Genomic DNA, 16,666 nt, shown 5'->3' on the forward strand with positions numbered 1-16,666 from the left:
GACATTATCAGAGGTTATCCCTCAATTGTTTTGTCAAGTACTCGAACAGTTAAATGCCTGGATGGATGCATGTTAGATGAATTATAACCAAGGTCTCAGCTGCCATCATGATAATTTGGGGCCCCTGATACACCGGAGTTCTTAAGGCAGTAACTGGTGTTACTGAGAGACTGATCCATGATGCAAACCCCAATGTCACTCTTATACTGTCACCGTATCACCTACAGAGAATGGAAAACAGCAGACCAGAGGAAACTTGTGCCCTGCAATGCATGCTGGGAGTTTGAAAAAAAAAAAAACCCTACAGTTTGCAATTGAATCCACCTTGAAGATTGTTGTTACTATTGCAAAAATTTCAAGAGTAAATTATGAAAACAACAAAAAAGCAAGTATTGTGCACACAATTTGAAATGTGGAGCCAATTCAATGACAAAAATGTCAGTTCTCGGAACAATGTTTTTTTATTTTGTTACATTATGGTGAACGAAAAATCTCTGGAGTTGGTTTTCACTTGAAGCAGTGCTCAATGTCATACCATCAGATAAATCAGTCTCTTTTAAAATAAATAAAATCTTCAGTGACATTTGGATACAACTATTTTGATGAAATGTTTGCTTCCTTCAATACATTTGTTTTCTGAGAGACATGGTATATCAAGATTAAAAGAAAGCAATAGGCCTGCCTGAGTTGAAGGTCCTTCAATTTAAAAAAGATAAAAAATATATACATATTTGTGAAGTTGACACCAAATTTGTGAAGTTCATGTCACCACACCCTGAAGCACTGGTCCCACATGCGTATAGTGACTGGAGACATGGTCAAGCAAGAGTAAATTAAACAACATTGATTAACAGTAAATAAATACAGCAAAACAAAGCTGGACAAGAGAGGGAACCATGAGCATAACTGAATAGATAAAATCTGAAGCATAGACAAACCGAAAGTTAAACAAACACGGAAGAGAACTGGAACCTCAGCAGAATAAAATGTGCTCGTGGTGACAACAAAAGCAAACAGAGGATAATGTGATGGTAAAACTCACGCACAATACACAAAGAACAGAATGCACAAAAAGAAACTCACCACTTAGATCCAAAAATCAGAGAACAAAAGGTGCATGGATATTAAAAAACACTCACACAGTGGGAAAACTCACTAAAGTTCAAGCACCAGGAACCACACGAGGAGATCGTGCGAAGGACAACTTCAACAGTGGTCTGAAGGTCTGACAGGAAGTTTCGAAACTCTCACAGGTGCAATGATAAGGCCATTGGTTCCCGCTGGGTGTCATTATCTGGGAAACAAAACAAATTGAGATTGAACAGGAAGCACATTGACAAAATAAAAGCACAAACAAAACAGAACATTAAAAAAATTGGCAGAGAGAGACAAGGGATATGGAGTATAGAAAGCAGTGTGGTGATCCAAGTGTCATCATAGCAAGAGGTTCCCCCTTTCCTCCCACAGTCGGAACAAAATCCACCACAAACCTCAGGTCTTGATTTATTAAGGGTGTGTGACAGCCTGAGCCCCCATCTTTAAAATCACTGGAGCCAGCTCAGACATTCCTGTGCAAGACAGATAGATAGCAACGGATCCAAAGATGGACAGAATAGACGGGCACACTGGTTCAGATTTCTTCCCAATGGATCTTCTGTTGAAGCTGGCCTCACAGTTTGGGCTTTAGCTTTCCTTTTCAAAGCAGAATTTGGCCAACACCATTATGTAGTGTGGGGAATAAATGTCAAAACACAATGTCAGTCAAGTCAAGAAGTGAGATAATGACTTTACTGTATCGAAGCCATGCTTGGTCATTTGGATTTAATTTGCAGAGACGACTGTCAAGCATCTTCTTTCATCTATACTTATCAATTTCCCATTTGGTCTTTGTAAGGCTCATCTTTATTTAACAGTCCTCAAAAGTTTCTGGGGTGCGTTGCTTTAAACATCACATGGGCTTTTTAATTACAAATGAGTTGTGACAGGTCTGCTGGGTAGCACCCTGGCCCATTTTAAACGTGATGTCGTCTGACAGCTCGGCAGTGTTCTCCCAGCACTGAAACATGTGGAAGAAATTGGTCTTTTACATTTCACAGCTTGTCGCTTCCTCCACCGACTGACCTATGACCCCCCACCGAGAGCCTAGCACCCACAAGGGAAGTGTCCCCAACGAACCGACTTGCCTTTCCAGAAAAGTGAGGGCTGGAGAAAAGAGCGAGGTACTCGCAATGGGAGACTTGTGTTCCAGCGTACGCAAGTCAGGAGGCAGAGGGGCTTCCTCGACACGCATGCACGCAAGGTTGCTCGGGGAGTGAACCCGATATGTTAGTGAAATCCTGGATCAAAAGGTGTTCGGTACAGCTTTTCGTTCACGCCGCTCTTTGAGCTAACTTGACGTTTGTGCCGCATTTGCATCCAGAGCCGGTCAAGATGCATTACCTCTGCTTTGAGTTACGCTGGTGACTGGGATTACGTCAATGTCGGAGGAAGCCATTGGGCAGACATCTTGAACCGTGCATTAAAAAAACATGGAAATACAGTTCAGGAAGGAAACAAAGAACAAATTTTCACCCCTTCACGTTTCCCCCTCCTTTTAGATGTTTTCCATGTGGAGATTCCTCTCATTACATATTTGTATTTAACTACGCAGAGAGACGTCTCGTCATCTGACACAGCAGCGCTTGACAGTGCGGTTAGAAATGTGTACCTCAGGCCTTCAGTTAATTAATCCCCACTGAACAACAACAGCATGAGTTGAGGTGTCCATTACAGTCACTGACATCCCAGTTAAAGTTAATAACTCTGACAGTTGTGATTGAAAAATGAGAGTATTACTTTAAACTGTTAACAGGGTGTCAGCTAACCAATACGTAAGGGAAAAAAAAAAAAAACTCATCCGAGCGTGATGGAATATATTTGGCTTTTCTACATGGAGATTAGCTGGGGGCACCCTGGATTAACTGACCTTTTACATGAAGTTGAATGATCCAGTTACATTGGGTTTGTTTGAGCTAAAATGACTAAAACTCCTTTGCCATGAAAAATACAACACTGTTCTGCCAAAAGAGCTGCAACTTTGTGTTGCTATTTTACCAAATGCATCAAGACAGCACACCGTATTTCAGTCACCTACATAATCGAAGTAAAATATCCTTGTTTCAGTAATTCTTGAATATCTGGTTACCAAGGTGATGATTTAGTGGGGCTCCTATTAGTACGAGCAAAATAGCACGTGCTATTCAGAGGTTAGCAAGGAGGGCTGAACTACAGAATTAAGGAGGGTAACGGAAATAGTGCTTATACCATTTAAAATGGCCGAAGAGTTATCCAACAAATATGATGATCTTATTGCAACGATTTTTAAGTTGTGAAAACTAGAGTAACAAAACACGAAAAAAACAAAAAAAAGATACACACGAGACACATGAAACAAAGTCAAGGCTCCATTCTGTTGGATTCTTCTTACAATGTTTTCCCATTCCTTAGGTTGTACTCAATGAGGACGATCGATAAATATGAAGTGGTAAACATATTACTTTTACTTTTCTCCTTCCCAAAACAAGAAAATATTGCGCATATGCATAACAATGCAGGTACCACATGCTATCAAATGCTAGCAAAATGCACCATGCCTTGTTGTCTTACTTTGTTTCAATGTTTTATCACACGTGAACAGACTCACCCGAAACTATCTCTATGAAGTCTCTTCTCCCAGCTTGTTTTGTATCACACATAAGTTGACAATAGACACAAACTTATAAGCATTAAAAATTTAATATTTCATGGTCGATAAATCTGATGAACAAGTGATCACTCAAACTTTTGTTTTATTTATTTGCTATTGAGCATAACTGAGTGAAAACCCCTGTGACTGATGAAACTGATTTGACGCCGTCAAAATTGTTTAGGTTCTTTATTTCCCTCACCTGAAATAGGCTGTTTATAGGCCTCATTTTGTTACACTTTTGTGTGAAAGTAGCTGTGTAGAATGTCTTTTATTGTTATAGGTCTGAACACAGTATAGCAGCAGGGATAACAATGAGTTTGTTGTCGGCCTTGAGTGCCTGAAGAGGCTGAGAGTTGTGGCGGCTCCGCTGCTCTGAGTTCACGGCTGTAGCCCTGAGCTGTTGAAGCTGTCAATGCTGCCTCCGCACTCATTCTGCTTTCCATGCGTCTGCACATTAGCCGGTGAGGCCTTGTGTAATGAATAAGTGTGTGTTTGTGGTCAAAATATGTATCCAACTCATGGTGGTCTCAGGCTCTGGTAGCATCTAATGGAGGTTGAACAGTGTGTGTGTAGCAAGTTGGCTACGGGCTGCTTCGAGCGAAACGCGAAAAAAATCATGCACCCGTTGTGATGGACCTTGAATTCAAATGCATGCCGCTTATAGCACAAACAAATATTTATTTAATTTTTGCATAGGAGTAAAAACACTTTTAAATCACTATCATAAAATATGTCTTGAGAGATCTAGGTTTAAATATATTTAACTCATAACACATAAATGCTTCCTTGTGGTGGAGGAACATAGCAAACTGTACATTGGCAGAAACAAGAATCTATGCATTATACAGAAGATACAATCAATCATTACAGAACAGCATTAATGTAGTGATGCTTGAATTATGAATCAATAGCGCTACTATTACTATCGACTCCTATCATGGGACATTTGCTTTTAATTCCAAGGAGAAAGTGACCACTCGATTGCCCTCTCAAAATACAACGTTGCTCACTTTCCCCTCTGTGTTTGTCTTAACTTCTTCCAAAAAACGCTTCTCAGTTTTGTTCACAGCTTTGTTGTGTATATCATTAAAAGCTATTTCATGCATAAGAGAACAAATCCAACATTAATTCTAATATAACTGTGGGCGCTCCAAATGTTTACCGCCATGGTAATTAAAAGCTACATCTGTGTGAGGACGAACTCTGATTTGAGATCATTTTTTTCTTTTTTTTGAAATGGCAGTGAGCAGACTCTTTGTGCTATATAAGGACAATTTAACTGTCAGGGCAATATGATGTGTTGCCTACATTTAAGTTATTATTACTGATATATATAATCCCCGAGCAAGAAGAATCAGCGCGCAGGCTTCCACATTATATAGATGTGGCGAGTTCCACGGGCTGAAAGAAAGTTTCACATAGTGAGATTTTACATGTATTAAGCTAAGGTTTACTTAATTACAACCTCCAGGCAACACAAGAACCCTGTTTTAAAATTCTGTGAATGTTAATATGCTAAATAATGCAGATCTCTGACTCTTCGAGCGTGAGACACACATCTGGTGGCTTACCATTTAAATTACATCAAAAAACAAGAAAATAGTGCAGACACAATGCAGATGAAGTTAAATGTGATTATTCTAGTGTCAAATATTAAGTTACTAATCAAATAAATGTTCTTTATGGAGTCCAACTATTCTACAGTATATATTATTATATATTAAAAAAAAAAAATCTAAAATAGACGGATGAAAATAAATAGTGCAGTATATTATTAAACTGCTTTGAGTCGCTGACAAATATAATAGATAAATAAATAAATATTTTTCTTTGCATTTAAGTTTTTTTTTTCAAAAAATGTAAAAGATAAAACAGCATATTCAAGATATTTAATAATTCAAGGCTCTCTCCTCCAGTTATGTATTCCATTTATTCTGTAACTTTGCTATTGAAATCCACAAACAAGCTTGTACTGCTTTGTGACTCAGGTAAGGACTGTTCTGCTGGAGCCTTTTCCAGCCACGCGGAGGAGAAAGGCGACCCGTGCCGGGAGAAAGCCGAGGGTGGGACTCCCTTCAAGGTAACACTATGATTTAAGAGGAAGTGTTCTCACCCTTCAAATGAGCACCCTCTCTGCTTTCCCTTCCTCCCCGCTCTTCATCCCCACTTACACACACACACACCCTCACCTCTTTGCCTTATTATCCAAGATTTGTCAAAATACATTTCACACTAACAGGTATTTTCAGCCATCAAAGACATTTTTGATCAGCTTGACAACCCAAAGCAGCTCAACTTCTGTGAAATCAGCAATGCCAGCCAGGCCTCTGATTTCCACCCCCTTCATGCACCTCTAAACACTCTCCTTCCTGTACTTCAGACGACTTTAGCAAAATTAATCAAAGCCCGCATGTGAACTCCGTACTTTGAAGTGGTAATTGTAAAATGACTCTGGTATTGGTGCCTTCTTTGTGTCTCTGCTGCGGCATTTTGTTCGGAACGCTATTGTTGGGAAGAAAGATACATCTCAATAACAAAGCAACAAGTCCTCCCGCCAAAAAAAAAAAAAAAAAAAAAATACAGTATGTACATATTTTTCCAGACATTAATATACACATGCGTTCTTCAAGATGCCTTGGCGATCGATGATTTGACATTTGTTCATGACTATACAAAGGTCTGTGCTTTTGGATCGTATAAAAATTCTGGTTAGTTTCATATTTCTTGGTAAACATTGCAACATTCATTCTGTTTGGGCAATAATTTTGTCCCCAGCGTGGTTGAGTTTGACACCCCTGCGATATAGCAGTACTTTTTCTCCTCTGCTGGCCCTGGTCTTCAGATCCTAATGCTGTCAAATGTTGTGCTGTGCAACCCAGTTGTCTAATGATTAAGTGGAGTGATCTCCAACCTGCCCTCGCCTGGAAGCGCAGCGGATCAGATTTCAACCATTCAACCTGCAGTGCAGCCCTAATTAAAATGAATTTTCTCCAGGCGACCACTTTGCCCAGAGGGCAGGAATCCGGCTATATACAGAATCTCCTCTTAAGGTATTGCATTGGATTTATTGTGCGGAGACAGCGAAGAACATTGTGCTTCATATATCCAAAGTATTTCTCACTCTCTTTTGTTGCCGGACTCCTCTCCAGCTTTTTATTGTGACCATCACTCTGGGATCAAAGCTTTCTTTGGCAAATATATTAAAACGGATGGAGCTTTTATTGGCACGCAATCCATTTACTACTTTTTGGGCCTAGGTGGAGGAAATAAATAGGTTAGAAAAAAAAAAAAAACATGAAGGTAGGCCGAGGCCGCGGTTGCTTATTCCGACAGAGGTTTCATTAACATACATCAGCGCGAGTATTTCACAACTTGAAGCAGAAAGGCACTAAGCCCACCCAAGGGCAACAGAGGCTGAGCTGACAGGGCCAAGGAAAGCAAGCCGTTAACATGTTGGCGGCTTAACAAATATTGTACGCTCCCAAGTACCTTGGTGAAATATTTAAAACCTCACTTCCTAACTCCATCTGACTGTTTATGATGATGATAGTAAAAGACTTGTGAGGGGAAAAAATATGCCAGCTGCTTAAATTTCCCATATTTAACAGCAGCATATCGGTATGCGTGTTTCTCAAATGAAGTCAATTTCAATGATGAAATGTCAGCATACGATTTGTGCCTTCATTCTCTCCCTTTGTCGATAGAGAAGAAGCGGCGATATAGGAGAAGCTCCAGAAACTGCCGCGCATCCTGTCACTGTCACCATGTGCATCCCCCAAGATAAATTCACAGACTTGCTTCCTGCTTTGATTACAAATGACATCCGTATGTGTTCGCTCTGATTTCTCCTTCCCACAGAAGAAGCCAATCAAGAAGACAAATAGCCGAGGCCCGAGCACGAGTGGCAGCAGCGCTCACACGAGTAAGCCAGCCAAACACAAGAGGCAGAACCTCTTGGCAGAGGAGATGGAAGACTTTACATTCTCCTTACAGTAAGTATATTGTCGTACTGTCGTACATCTGAAGGGAACCGTGGTGATGAACATGTCACCGTTACTGCTGCATTCCTGATAGCTTTTCTATTTAACACAATCTTGCAAATAATCGCGACCACGTCTGCCGTCATCGTCTGAGTGAAACCCCCTACTCCTATTTGATGCGGCAGATGTCACTGACAGATGCTGGATCTGCTACTTTTTATTCATTTCCAAGAGAGATAAAAACCCTATTTACGTAACACATAAATGCCTAGCTGCTGCCCTAAGACGGTGATGAGAAAACTACTTCCCAACTCTGGTTTGCTGGTCGATATGGCTGACTACACGGTTGAATCTGAACAGAGTCATGTTTAATGGGTTGCAAGGCAGATCATCATGGCTGCCCTTAAATTTGAAGCCTGCGTTTTGGAGTCTCAACAGTCCGCACTTTGGGTTGAACATATGGACGGACATTATGGACAATGCTTATTGCAACCAAACACTAAATAGAGTGGCAAAAATGAGCTAGGATAAGTCAACACTTCAGTCAACACATTCTCACTCTCAAGACGTCAAACAGCGACTATTTGCAAGTAGACTTTGGCGTCCAATGTTGACGCTTAACTCACCCTTCCTTCTTGCATGTTGACACATCGGTGCTTCAATGGAGTCTGATGTTTCGCCACCCCCATCTTTACCCCATTTAGATGAGTACAGCATGGTGTATTACGTGTACTTCTGGGTTCATGACTCTTTTACATGACATGCTGCCCACGCCACCAGGACTGTGGAAGGTGAAGTGTGTGATTCACTTATCGGCCTATAGCTTACATTTACCTAACTCCGACCCAAAATATGTTTTGCATACCTCTGCAACCTCTATTATTCTAAAATGAAACTCTTACAGATTGTGTATGTCTATCTGCACTCCTTGCCTGTGATCACATCTCTCTTAATACAACCCAGTCGTATGTCGCATTATTCTGTAATACATTGTAACAAGTAAACAGTAGTTTACCAGCCAAATGTTTAAATTGAAATATGCAATACAGTTTAAAGAATAAAATGCAATAAATGCTAATCCTGTATGGATAGTGTCTGCATTGATAACCCTGCCATGTTTTGTCAGTGTTTATCTGCAGACTGTACGTTAGCAAAATCACTTAAGAAGTTATGAACAAATGAAACATTTAGTGGAAAAAAAATATTATGCGTCTCGGAACAGATAAGTGTAGGTGGTTTTCACATAGCCATCTGGATCCAGGAATTTTTTGAAGGATTTGTCACATACAGTACATTGCAGGAGTGTGTTGGGTAAAATAAATACAGAAATTAATAGTAACACTAATAATGATGATAATAATAACAAACAAAAATGTATTTTATGAAATGCATCAAAACCATAAAACTTCTTCCACGTGGATGTGGTGCCAAATGTGTCGTTGCCCATTCAAAATTGTATCTGGGTTGTAAGAGAAGATAGTTTGAGAATGCATGATGCAGCTAATGCTGTCATGAGAACCAAATTTTTAAAGTTTTTTTCGAACCTCCTGTTTTTCAATGCAGGCCTGCATACCAGCAACATTATTTCGCTGAGCGAAATTGACAGTTTCAGTTTCATTTTTCCAAAGCATTGCTTGCACAATCCGGCCAAAACACTCGCAGCTAACAGGACACATACCTAAACATTCAGCATGGCGGACCGATTGATACTGTCGACGTTGCTTCCGATGTGCTTAGACAGGGCCGTCAGTATTGGCCTCCAAATGCAACCATTGCCCAGACAGTTTTCCTTCATGATTCACAACAAATAGACAAAAAGCGGATGAAAAAGTAGTTTTCCTCCTCATCATTGCTTGGAGTGTTAGGAAACCCTGATAGGTATGAAATAAACTCACATATGAGGAGCGACCAATTTCAAACGCTCTGGCCCGTAAGTTACAGGCTTTGAGCAAAATTGCTTGTTTCAACAAAAAAGTCACAGGTATTTGTTTTTATTTGAACGTAGACTAAATTAAGGGGAGGGGATAACTACATGCGACTAGGGGCAAAGCAAGTGAGAATAAGTTGTGTGTGTGTGCGGAGAGCGAGACAGAGAGAAAACCCTCCCTGGAGATTTAAAAGTACCCATGTTTCCTCATTTCTGCCAGTTGGTAATTTATAGCTGCTGGTCACATATTAAACAAGATCAGAGACTACTCCCTGACATCTTCTGAACACACCGGGGGAATTCAAATGATTACCAGTGGATCCTGCCAACAAATGACGACACTGAGACTAACTTGAGGGAGAGCAAGCACAAAACCAAAGAAGGAACCTGTGCAGGCTTTGCACAAGGAGACACAATGAAGTGTTTTTCCACAATTGTTCTTTTCCTCTGAGTAGGCCTCTGTGGTGGGACATTTCTGACAGTGTTGTTGTTGTCGTGTGAGTCTGAATAGTAGCCTCTTAATGTTGGGAAGGGTCACTTTGGCCTTGCGACCTGGTGGTCTTCATCAGAGGAGCACATTGGCCGGCATTAAAACATGTTCACAATTCATACTTTTAATTTGCGTTCTAATACCGAGTGAGAACAGACCTCAAAAAGCGCATGATAGATGTAATACAAATACAATTGTTGAAGCAGTAAGAAGGTCGGTTTGCAGATTGCCTCTGATTAATTATGCCTTTTTATTTGGCTATATTCTCATTTGATGTTTTTTTCCAGCAGAGATGGGGACTCGAGGTGCACTTAAATCTATGAGTGACTTGAGACTTGACTTGGACTCGAGTGCAGAAGACTCAAGACTCGACTCGGACTGACTAGTGACTCGTGCTGTATTTGTTGAGGATTGTACGTTTCCATTCTGACCTCCAGCCCACGTGACACAAACATTCGTAGCGCATGCATGTGCCCTGTGCGGCCAGCAGCCGTTCACCAGACAACAGCCAACCGTGGCTGCTTCTTAACCCTTCCTTTATAGTGACGCCAACTATAGGGGCAAATAACAGAGTGGCCAACTGCAATATCAAAATGCTGCGTCGACCATGTCATGTTTATCAGACAACTTCCATCCAGATAAGTTAGCCATGAAGCGTGCGCAAAATTAGCATTAGCACATGTCAGCTAACTTGGATCCTGTCCCCACACAGATGGAGTGGAACCTGAAACAGAACTCAGGCTTGAGACTTGACTGGAACGGAAAAAGTGACTCGTAACCTGTATATAGTGTTCCCCGACTCTCGCCCAGGTAGCTGGACTACACTCCCTTTAGTCGAAAATGACGGAATAAAAGTGAATAAATGTCCTATTCAAGTATTGCTTTGCTCTCACTTTCTAATTTGCTAGTTAATATTCCTCCATATTCTTCCTCACTGTGTTATACATTACTGTATTAAACATATGCTTCGTTTAATATTAAATCCCAGTTTATGTCCATATGTAAAATACTAGTACTAGTACTAGTAAATACTCAAAGTTCAACAGTATGTGGTTGCTGAGGTTCAAACACATAAGTATTGTCAGACTTGTACTGACCAGGGAGTCCAACTCCTCTTCTTCATTTCCTCTGGATGAGTTTTTTTTTTTTAGAAAAGTGTGGATAGGGACAATTAATGTGTCCAAATCTGTGTTGGGTTCCTTTCAAGTTTCTGATAACATCTATAATCATTTTGTAGTCACTCCCGCACAGTTTTTATGCTTATTTTCATCTTATGTGCATTTGTTGTGTTGAAATTCAGATTTTACTTACATGCTCACACTTGATAGTGTTTCACTGAAAATGTATTTTATGTGCCGAGAAGAGTCATTCTGCTGTGATTGAAGCATATTGCTGCCATCTATTGAGCCGCCAGAGACTGGGCTGTTTAAGATTTTATAGTGCGCCATGACACAAATGTGCAAATCAGATGATCATGCATTATTGAGCTAACATTTACGGATAGTAAGCATCTGATGCAGAATGTGGAGGGGATATGACAAAAGCTGCAACATAACAATTCATTTTGGAGTCACTTTAAGCAGCCTTTTAATCACCCAGCGATATAAATGTTTACATGAATGGCATGCCTTACTGAGCATTGATGACATCTACAGTACAATCATTCTGCCTGTGAATAAAGTCTCTTTATCATTAAACAAACGTATGACAAAAGCAGAGTAAATAATAATAATAATACAAAAATATTATATTACGATTAATATATTATTATAACCACAGCATTGTATAATTATTTATAACAGCATTATAATATAATAAATAACCAACAGGAATTGAGTTCTCAAATTCTAAGTTCATCTTAATGTACTTTAGTCCAATAAATACAGCACAAAGGTAGTTTTCAACAAAACCCAGTTACATTAATGAAGTAATAAAAACCATTTTATTACACCGTCATCTGCTGACTTTCTGAGTGACTTTTTGATTTTAGCACTACAGCTGTGCAATGTGATTAAAAACTGAAAATGAAATGAAATTTTGTAAAGAGACTTTATGGACACCCCGATATGAACTACTCTTAAATTTGAAATATACTGTAGTAGCCAGTCAATAATTCCACTCCCTGCCGGGTGCTAGCAGACGTCCAGCAGACTCCCAGCAGGTTGGAATATACTAATCCAGTGTTACACTATGGTGCTGCTCCTTCCTTTCGTGCGGTATCGGAACGAAACACGGTGATAACTGAGGGAACAGTAACCAGTAAGAACTACCAGGATCTTAAATATTATATAGTATATACAGTGTCAGCCCAGGCGAAATGTTAAAAGTGAAGTCTTTGACAGTGATGTCATGTTTGTTCTGGGAACATATGCTGATAAATGTTTTAAAAATAATAATTTAAAATGGTTGTTATGTTGTTATTAGTTACACGTATCTGTACTCAGTATCGACAAATACTCAAATGTTAATATTTGTTCTTGGTCGGCAAAAGTGGAATCGGAACATCCTGTGGACAATGCACCAATGAAACCGTCACCAATGTCTTGTCAACCTTTGTATTGCATCCACATCTCTGGTGTGCAATCTCACCTAGCTGGCTTTCTACTTCGGAACTGAGGGAACTGTATTAATCAAAGTCACGTAACATGCCAATTAGATTGAAACTTTCTAATTAAGACTATAATTACACGGAAATACATTGCCGGATTCTCAAATCCATTATGGTCGATGCTGTTTGGCAGAGAAGTAAGGTAGTGTTAACATGGGGCAGGTGAAAGAGACCACATGCTTTTGTATAGAGAAGAAGATCCATCTTTACACTGGGGACAGGAGGTCACTTGACCTGACGGTTTTGTTTCACTTTGCTGTACTTTACACCATTATGAGGATAATGCTAAAGAAATACCTTTACAAAAGCCATGCCTATTAGAATGACAATTTTATTGGATAATATGTGCCACGCGGCGGCTTAGGGGTTAGCACTCCTTGCAGCAAGAAGGTTGCAGGTCCGAGTCTCTGGTTTGGACTGGCCTCTCTGAGTTTGCATGTTTGGGATTTTCTCCGGATACTCCGGTTTCCCCCTGAATAGTGTGTGTGTGCCCTGCGATGGACCAGTCCAGGGACTTGCCCAGTGACTGCTGTAGCTCCAGCACTCCAGGACGAAGCAGCGGTTAACTGACCATCTATGTATTTGACAATCATGAAATGGAGGACGGCAAGTACAATTGATCAATAAAAAAAGGAGCTATCTTGTTGGGTTAAACTGAATATTTATAGCAGAAATAACAACAAACAAACTGTGAGATATTCTTATTAACATCAGTGACGTGGCAAAAATGACAGGTAGGTTTCAATGAGTGAACTGAATCCAGTTTGTGGCTGCATCATGTGCCCTTAATTCTTAAATCTTACAGATGGTTAGTAAAGACAGGTTACTGTGATGATGAGTTATCATCAGCCAGTCGTCGTCCGGGTTACAAACAAACAAGCATTCTACAGTGTGTGTACAGCACAGAGCTCATGCACATAGAAACACATGTACACTCTTTATTTCTATTGCAGAGTCAAAGGGGACACACTGACCTAATTTCTCTCAGCTAGCTCGCCTTGTCGGGAGCTCTTCTTCCTCTTCATACGTTCACCACAGATGAGCGTGATGGATCCCTCACTCTACCAGCTCTTTTTGTCTGATGACTTCATGTGTTTGAATGGATTTAGTTATACGAGATTTTTGGGCTTCTTGTTATGACAACATAAGTAGTTAAAAGTAAACGTATGAACGTGTTATAGTAGTTGTACTTGAAAATAAAAACTTCCAGGTTTCTTCTGGACCTAATATCGCATTGCAAAGTTCAATCAAATCTGATGCCGCACCGGTCAACTCTGGGTCTCCACTGCTTTCCTGGACTTTTTCCTGCGCTGAAGGGGCAGGAATGTGTCTGCATGTGTGCATGCTGAAGTGCATGTGTGAAAGAGAGGCCCCTGGCTACCACTGCCCGGGTGCACATGTGAGGGATTTCGGCGTCCAGACGTGCTCTGGTCTTGTCAGTTTGAAAAACAAGAACGCTCTGGGTCACTTTAGATCCCGCAGACACACACACACTCACCATGTTCTTTCCTTTATGGAAATCAGAGCTGTCAGTTCCGTGACATGCCAGCGTTGTGAAATGATTGGCTAATCTGCAGTGATGTGGCCGTCAGTCAAAGTCAACTGTGATCCCATTGGTGGTCTGGCTCTAATGAAAGCAGTTCCCACCGACACTCGAGCTAGAAATTCAAGTGCCTCATGAAGCGGAAGTGAAATATTTGTATATATTAGATTAGTTATATCAGATATTACTGCATGATTTGAGATTGAATTTTCATATTACATAAAATTGTTAGAATTCACACGACGAGGAACAGTACTCAAATGAGCGCAGCCAAATGTGCTACGCCCTGCACAAATAAATACCACCTTAAAACAATATTTCTGACGGACGGCTCTCATAATAATACCCAAGAATCATTGAAGTCGATGTTATCAGTGCTTGATGCACGGTGCTGTTTGACACTTGTGAGCATGACATCATCATTTACCACCGATAGGCACGAGGGGACACGTCTTGCAAGTTGTCACTGCACCATGAAGCAGTTAATATTTTAAATTTGCTAAACAATTATAGATACCCTAACAATATGTAATTCATTACTTTGCAATATTCTTCCGCCCCTTGATTTGTTTATTTTTAAAATATGATTTGACTGCCTATGGATATTCATTTTACGTATATACTGTATTTATTTAACAACAATAAAAATAATCATGACTGTAGTTTTAATTTTTCACTTGTGACAGAGGTATAACCTCTCCATCTGGAGCTGTATCTCACAATGTGGAGGTCAATCCCATAGCACTTCAGAAGAACCCAACCAAGAAGGTGGGATTCCACCTTTGTAATTCATCCAGATAAAGCCAACTTCCTAAACCTGTGTTATATTATGCTATTATCATCCATATTCAGTATATCTTCATATATTATTAACATCATGTTCTGACCTCCTCTACTCTCTTGGAGAAGGGGGGAAATTGTCAAACACTGTCTGACCAAAGTCTATATTTATTGAATAGTTTTCCTTGAACAGGAAACAAGTGTCATATCTGTCGACCTTTTAACTATTTTAGCCGTATTATCTGCAGGAAGAAAACTGCTGCTCCACTGTTCACTGAATTTGCTTCGATCAGAATCAATGCTCTCATTTTGGGCATTTTCAGATTCATTCTTCACAGTTGTTTTCCCTGCACGGCAGACTGTCAAATGGCAAAGAAAAGACATTAAGACATGTTTTGTGCACTTTAAATTATTAATAAAAAAAAATAAATCCACATATTTTCATTTCAGTTTAATCATGAATGAACTCTGTGATTTTGGGTCCTCGACCTTGAGTTTCACACACGTACTCTGGAAGGCCGAGATTTGGGATAGAATGTAAGAGGCATCCTTGAGTTTGCGTCAAGAAAACTTTCTCCCTTGTTTCCGTCTTCCCTGCCATGAGCTGATCTAATTGAATACTCATATAACCCCAAGTTAAGACACTTTGGATTTTAACTATTTTTTTTCCTACTCTCCAGTTAATTCTTTATCTCGCTTTCTGTGCCTCTAATTTTCTCCATCTTCTCTCTCCTTCCTCTATCTCTCTGGTGACAATGTCCTGCAGTTATGAGACAAGGTCAGAGAAGTGAAATCCATTTAAATACTGATGCAATTCTCTGAAGGCCTATTCTCAGCCTCAGTAGCTCTCCTCCCTGTACGCCTCTCCCAAACTGATGAATGGATACACTCTACTGTATGCCCTTGTATCATTATTATGTCATTTAGTGCATTTATTGGCATTTTTTTTAATGCCCTACTAATTTTAAACAGAGGGAGAACAACCTGTTTCTACATGGCGGCAAATTTCCGAGAAGCCAGTCAACGTGTTTGTTGATTCCAGGTGCATCTGCATTCAATGATGTTTCCACCCTTGTTTATAGCCCACCATGGGACCTACCATTTCCATGTATTAATCCCATCTCGTGCTAAGTCAGGCACTCCATAAAACACCAGATGTTGCTCAACAATGAAACAGCTACCTCATGTATACGTCTAAACTGTTACGATTTGTATGAGTTAATGCTTGTCGGCTGTACTGCTGTTACCTGAGCTGAAGATTGAGCCTTTAAAGTGATCAAAGGTTGGTTGAAAATTGGAATGAAATAAAGCCAATGAAGCGCTTTCTTATAAATAAGTCTAATGCTGAAGTGAATTCTTCTTTACTGACATCAAGAGGCATTCACAGCAAGATTTGTGGAAATTCTCCAGCTCTCAGACTACAAAGTATCCCATATAAGTAATGGACTTCAACAGTTGGTGTAGCAATGTGCCACTACTTTAAAGGAAGGCTTGTCTCACATAATCCCATGTACCGCTTTCTTTTCCATGAATTTCCGCAACACGCCGTTGTTCAGTGTGACCTCATCCATCTCATGTTGAATGTGATCAACCATGGCTTTGTTGATACAC

The 16,666-nt window shown here is 40.1% G+C and overlaps 1 protein-coding gene across 1 annotated transcript in view; it reads left to right on the plus strand.

Annotated features, from left to right (window-relative positions):
* Window positions 1-16,666, plus strand: part of ofcc1 (orofacial cleft 1 candidate 1) — a 74,848-nt gene that overhangs the window by 23,576 nt on the left and 34,606 nt on the right. The window contains exons 15-17 of the mRNA XM_053860088.1: window positions 147-158; window positions 5,737-5,807; window positions 7,586-7,719. Coding sequence (XP_053716063.1) covers window positions 147-158; window positions 5,737-5,807; window positions 7,586-7,719 — 217 coding nt within the window. The remainder of the gene's footprint in view (window positions 1-146; window positions 159-5,736; window positions 5,808-7,585; window positions 7,720-16,666) is intronic.

The sequence above is a fragment of the Synchiropus splendidus genome, chromosome 3 (genome assembly GCF_027744825.2).
Source record: "Synchiropus splendidus isolate RoL2022-P1 chromosome 3, RoL_Sspl_1.0, whole genome shotgun sequence".
In the NCBI taxonomy this organism is placed as follows: domain Eukaryota; kingdom Metazoa; phylum Chordata; class Actinopteri; order Syngnathiformes; family Callionymidae; genus Synchiropus; species Synchiropus splendidus.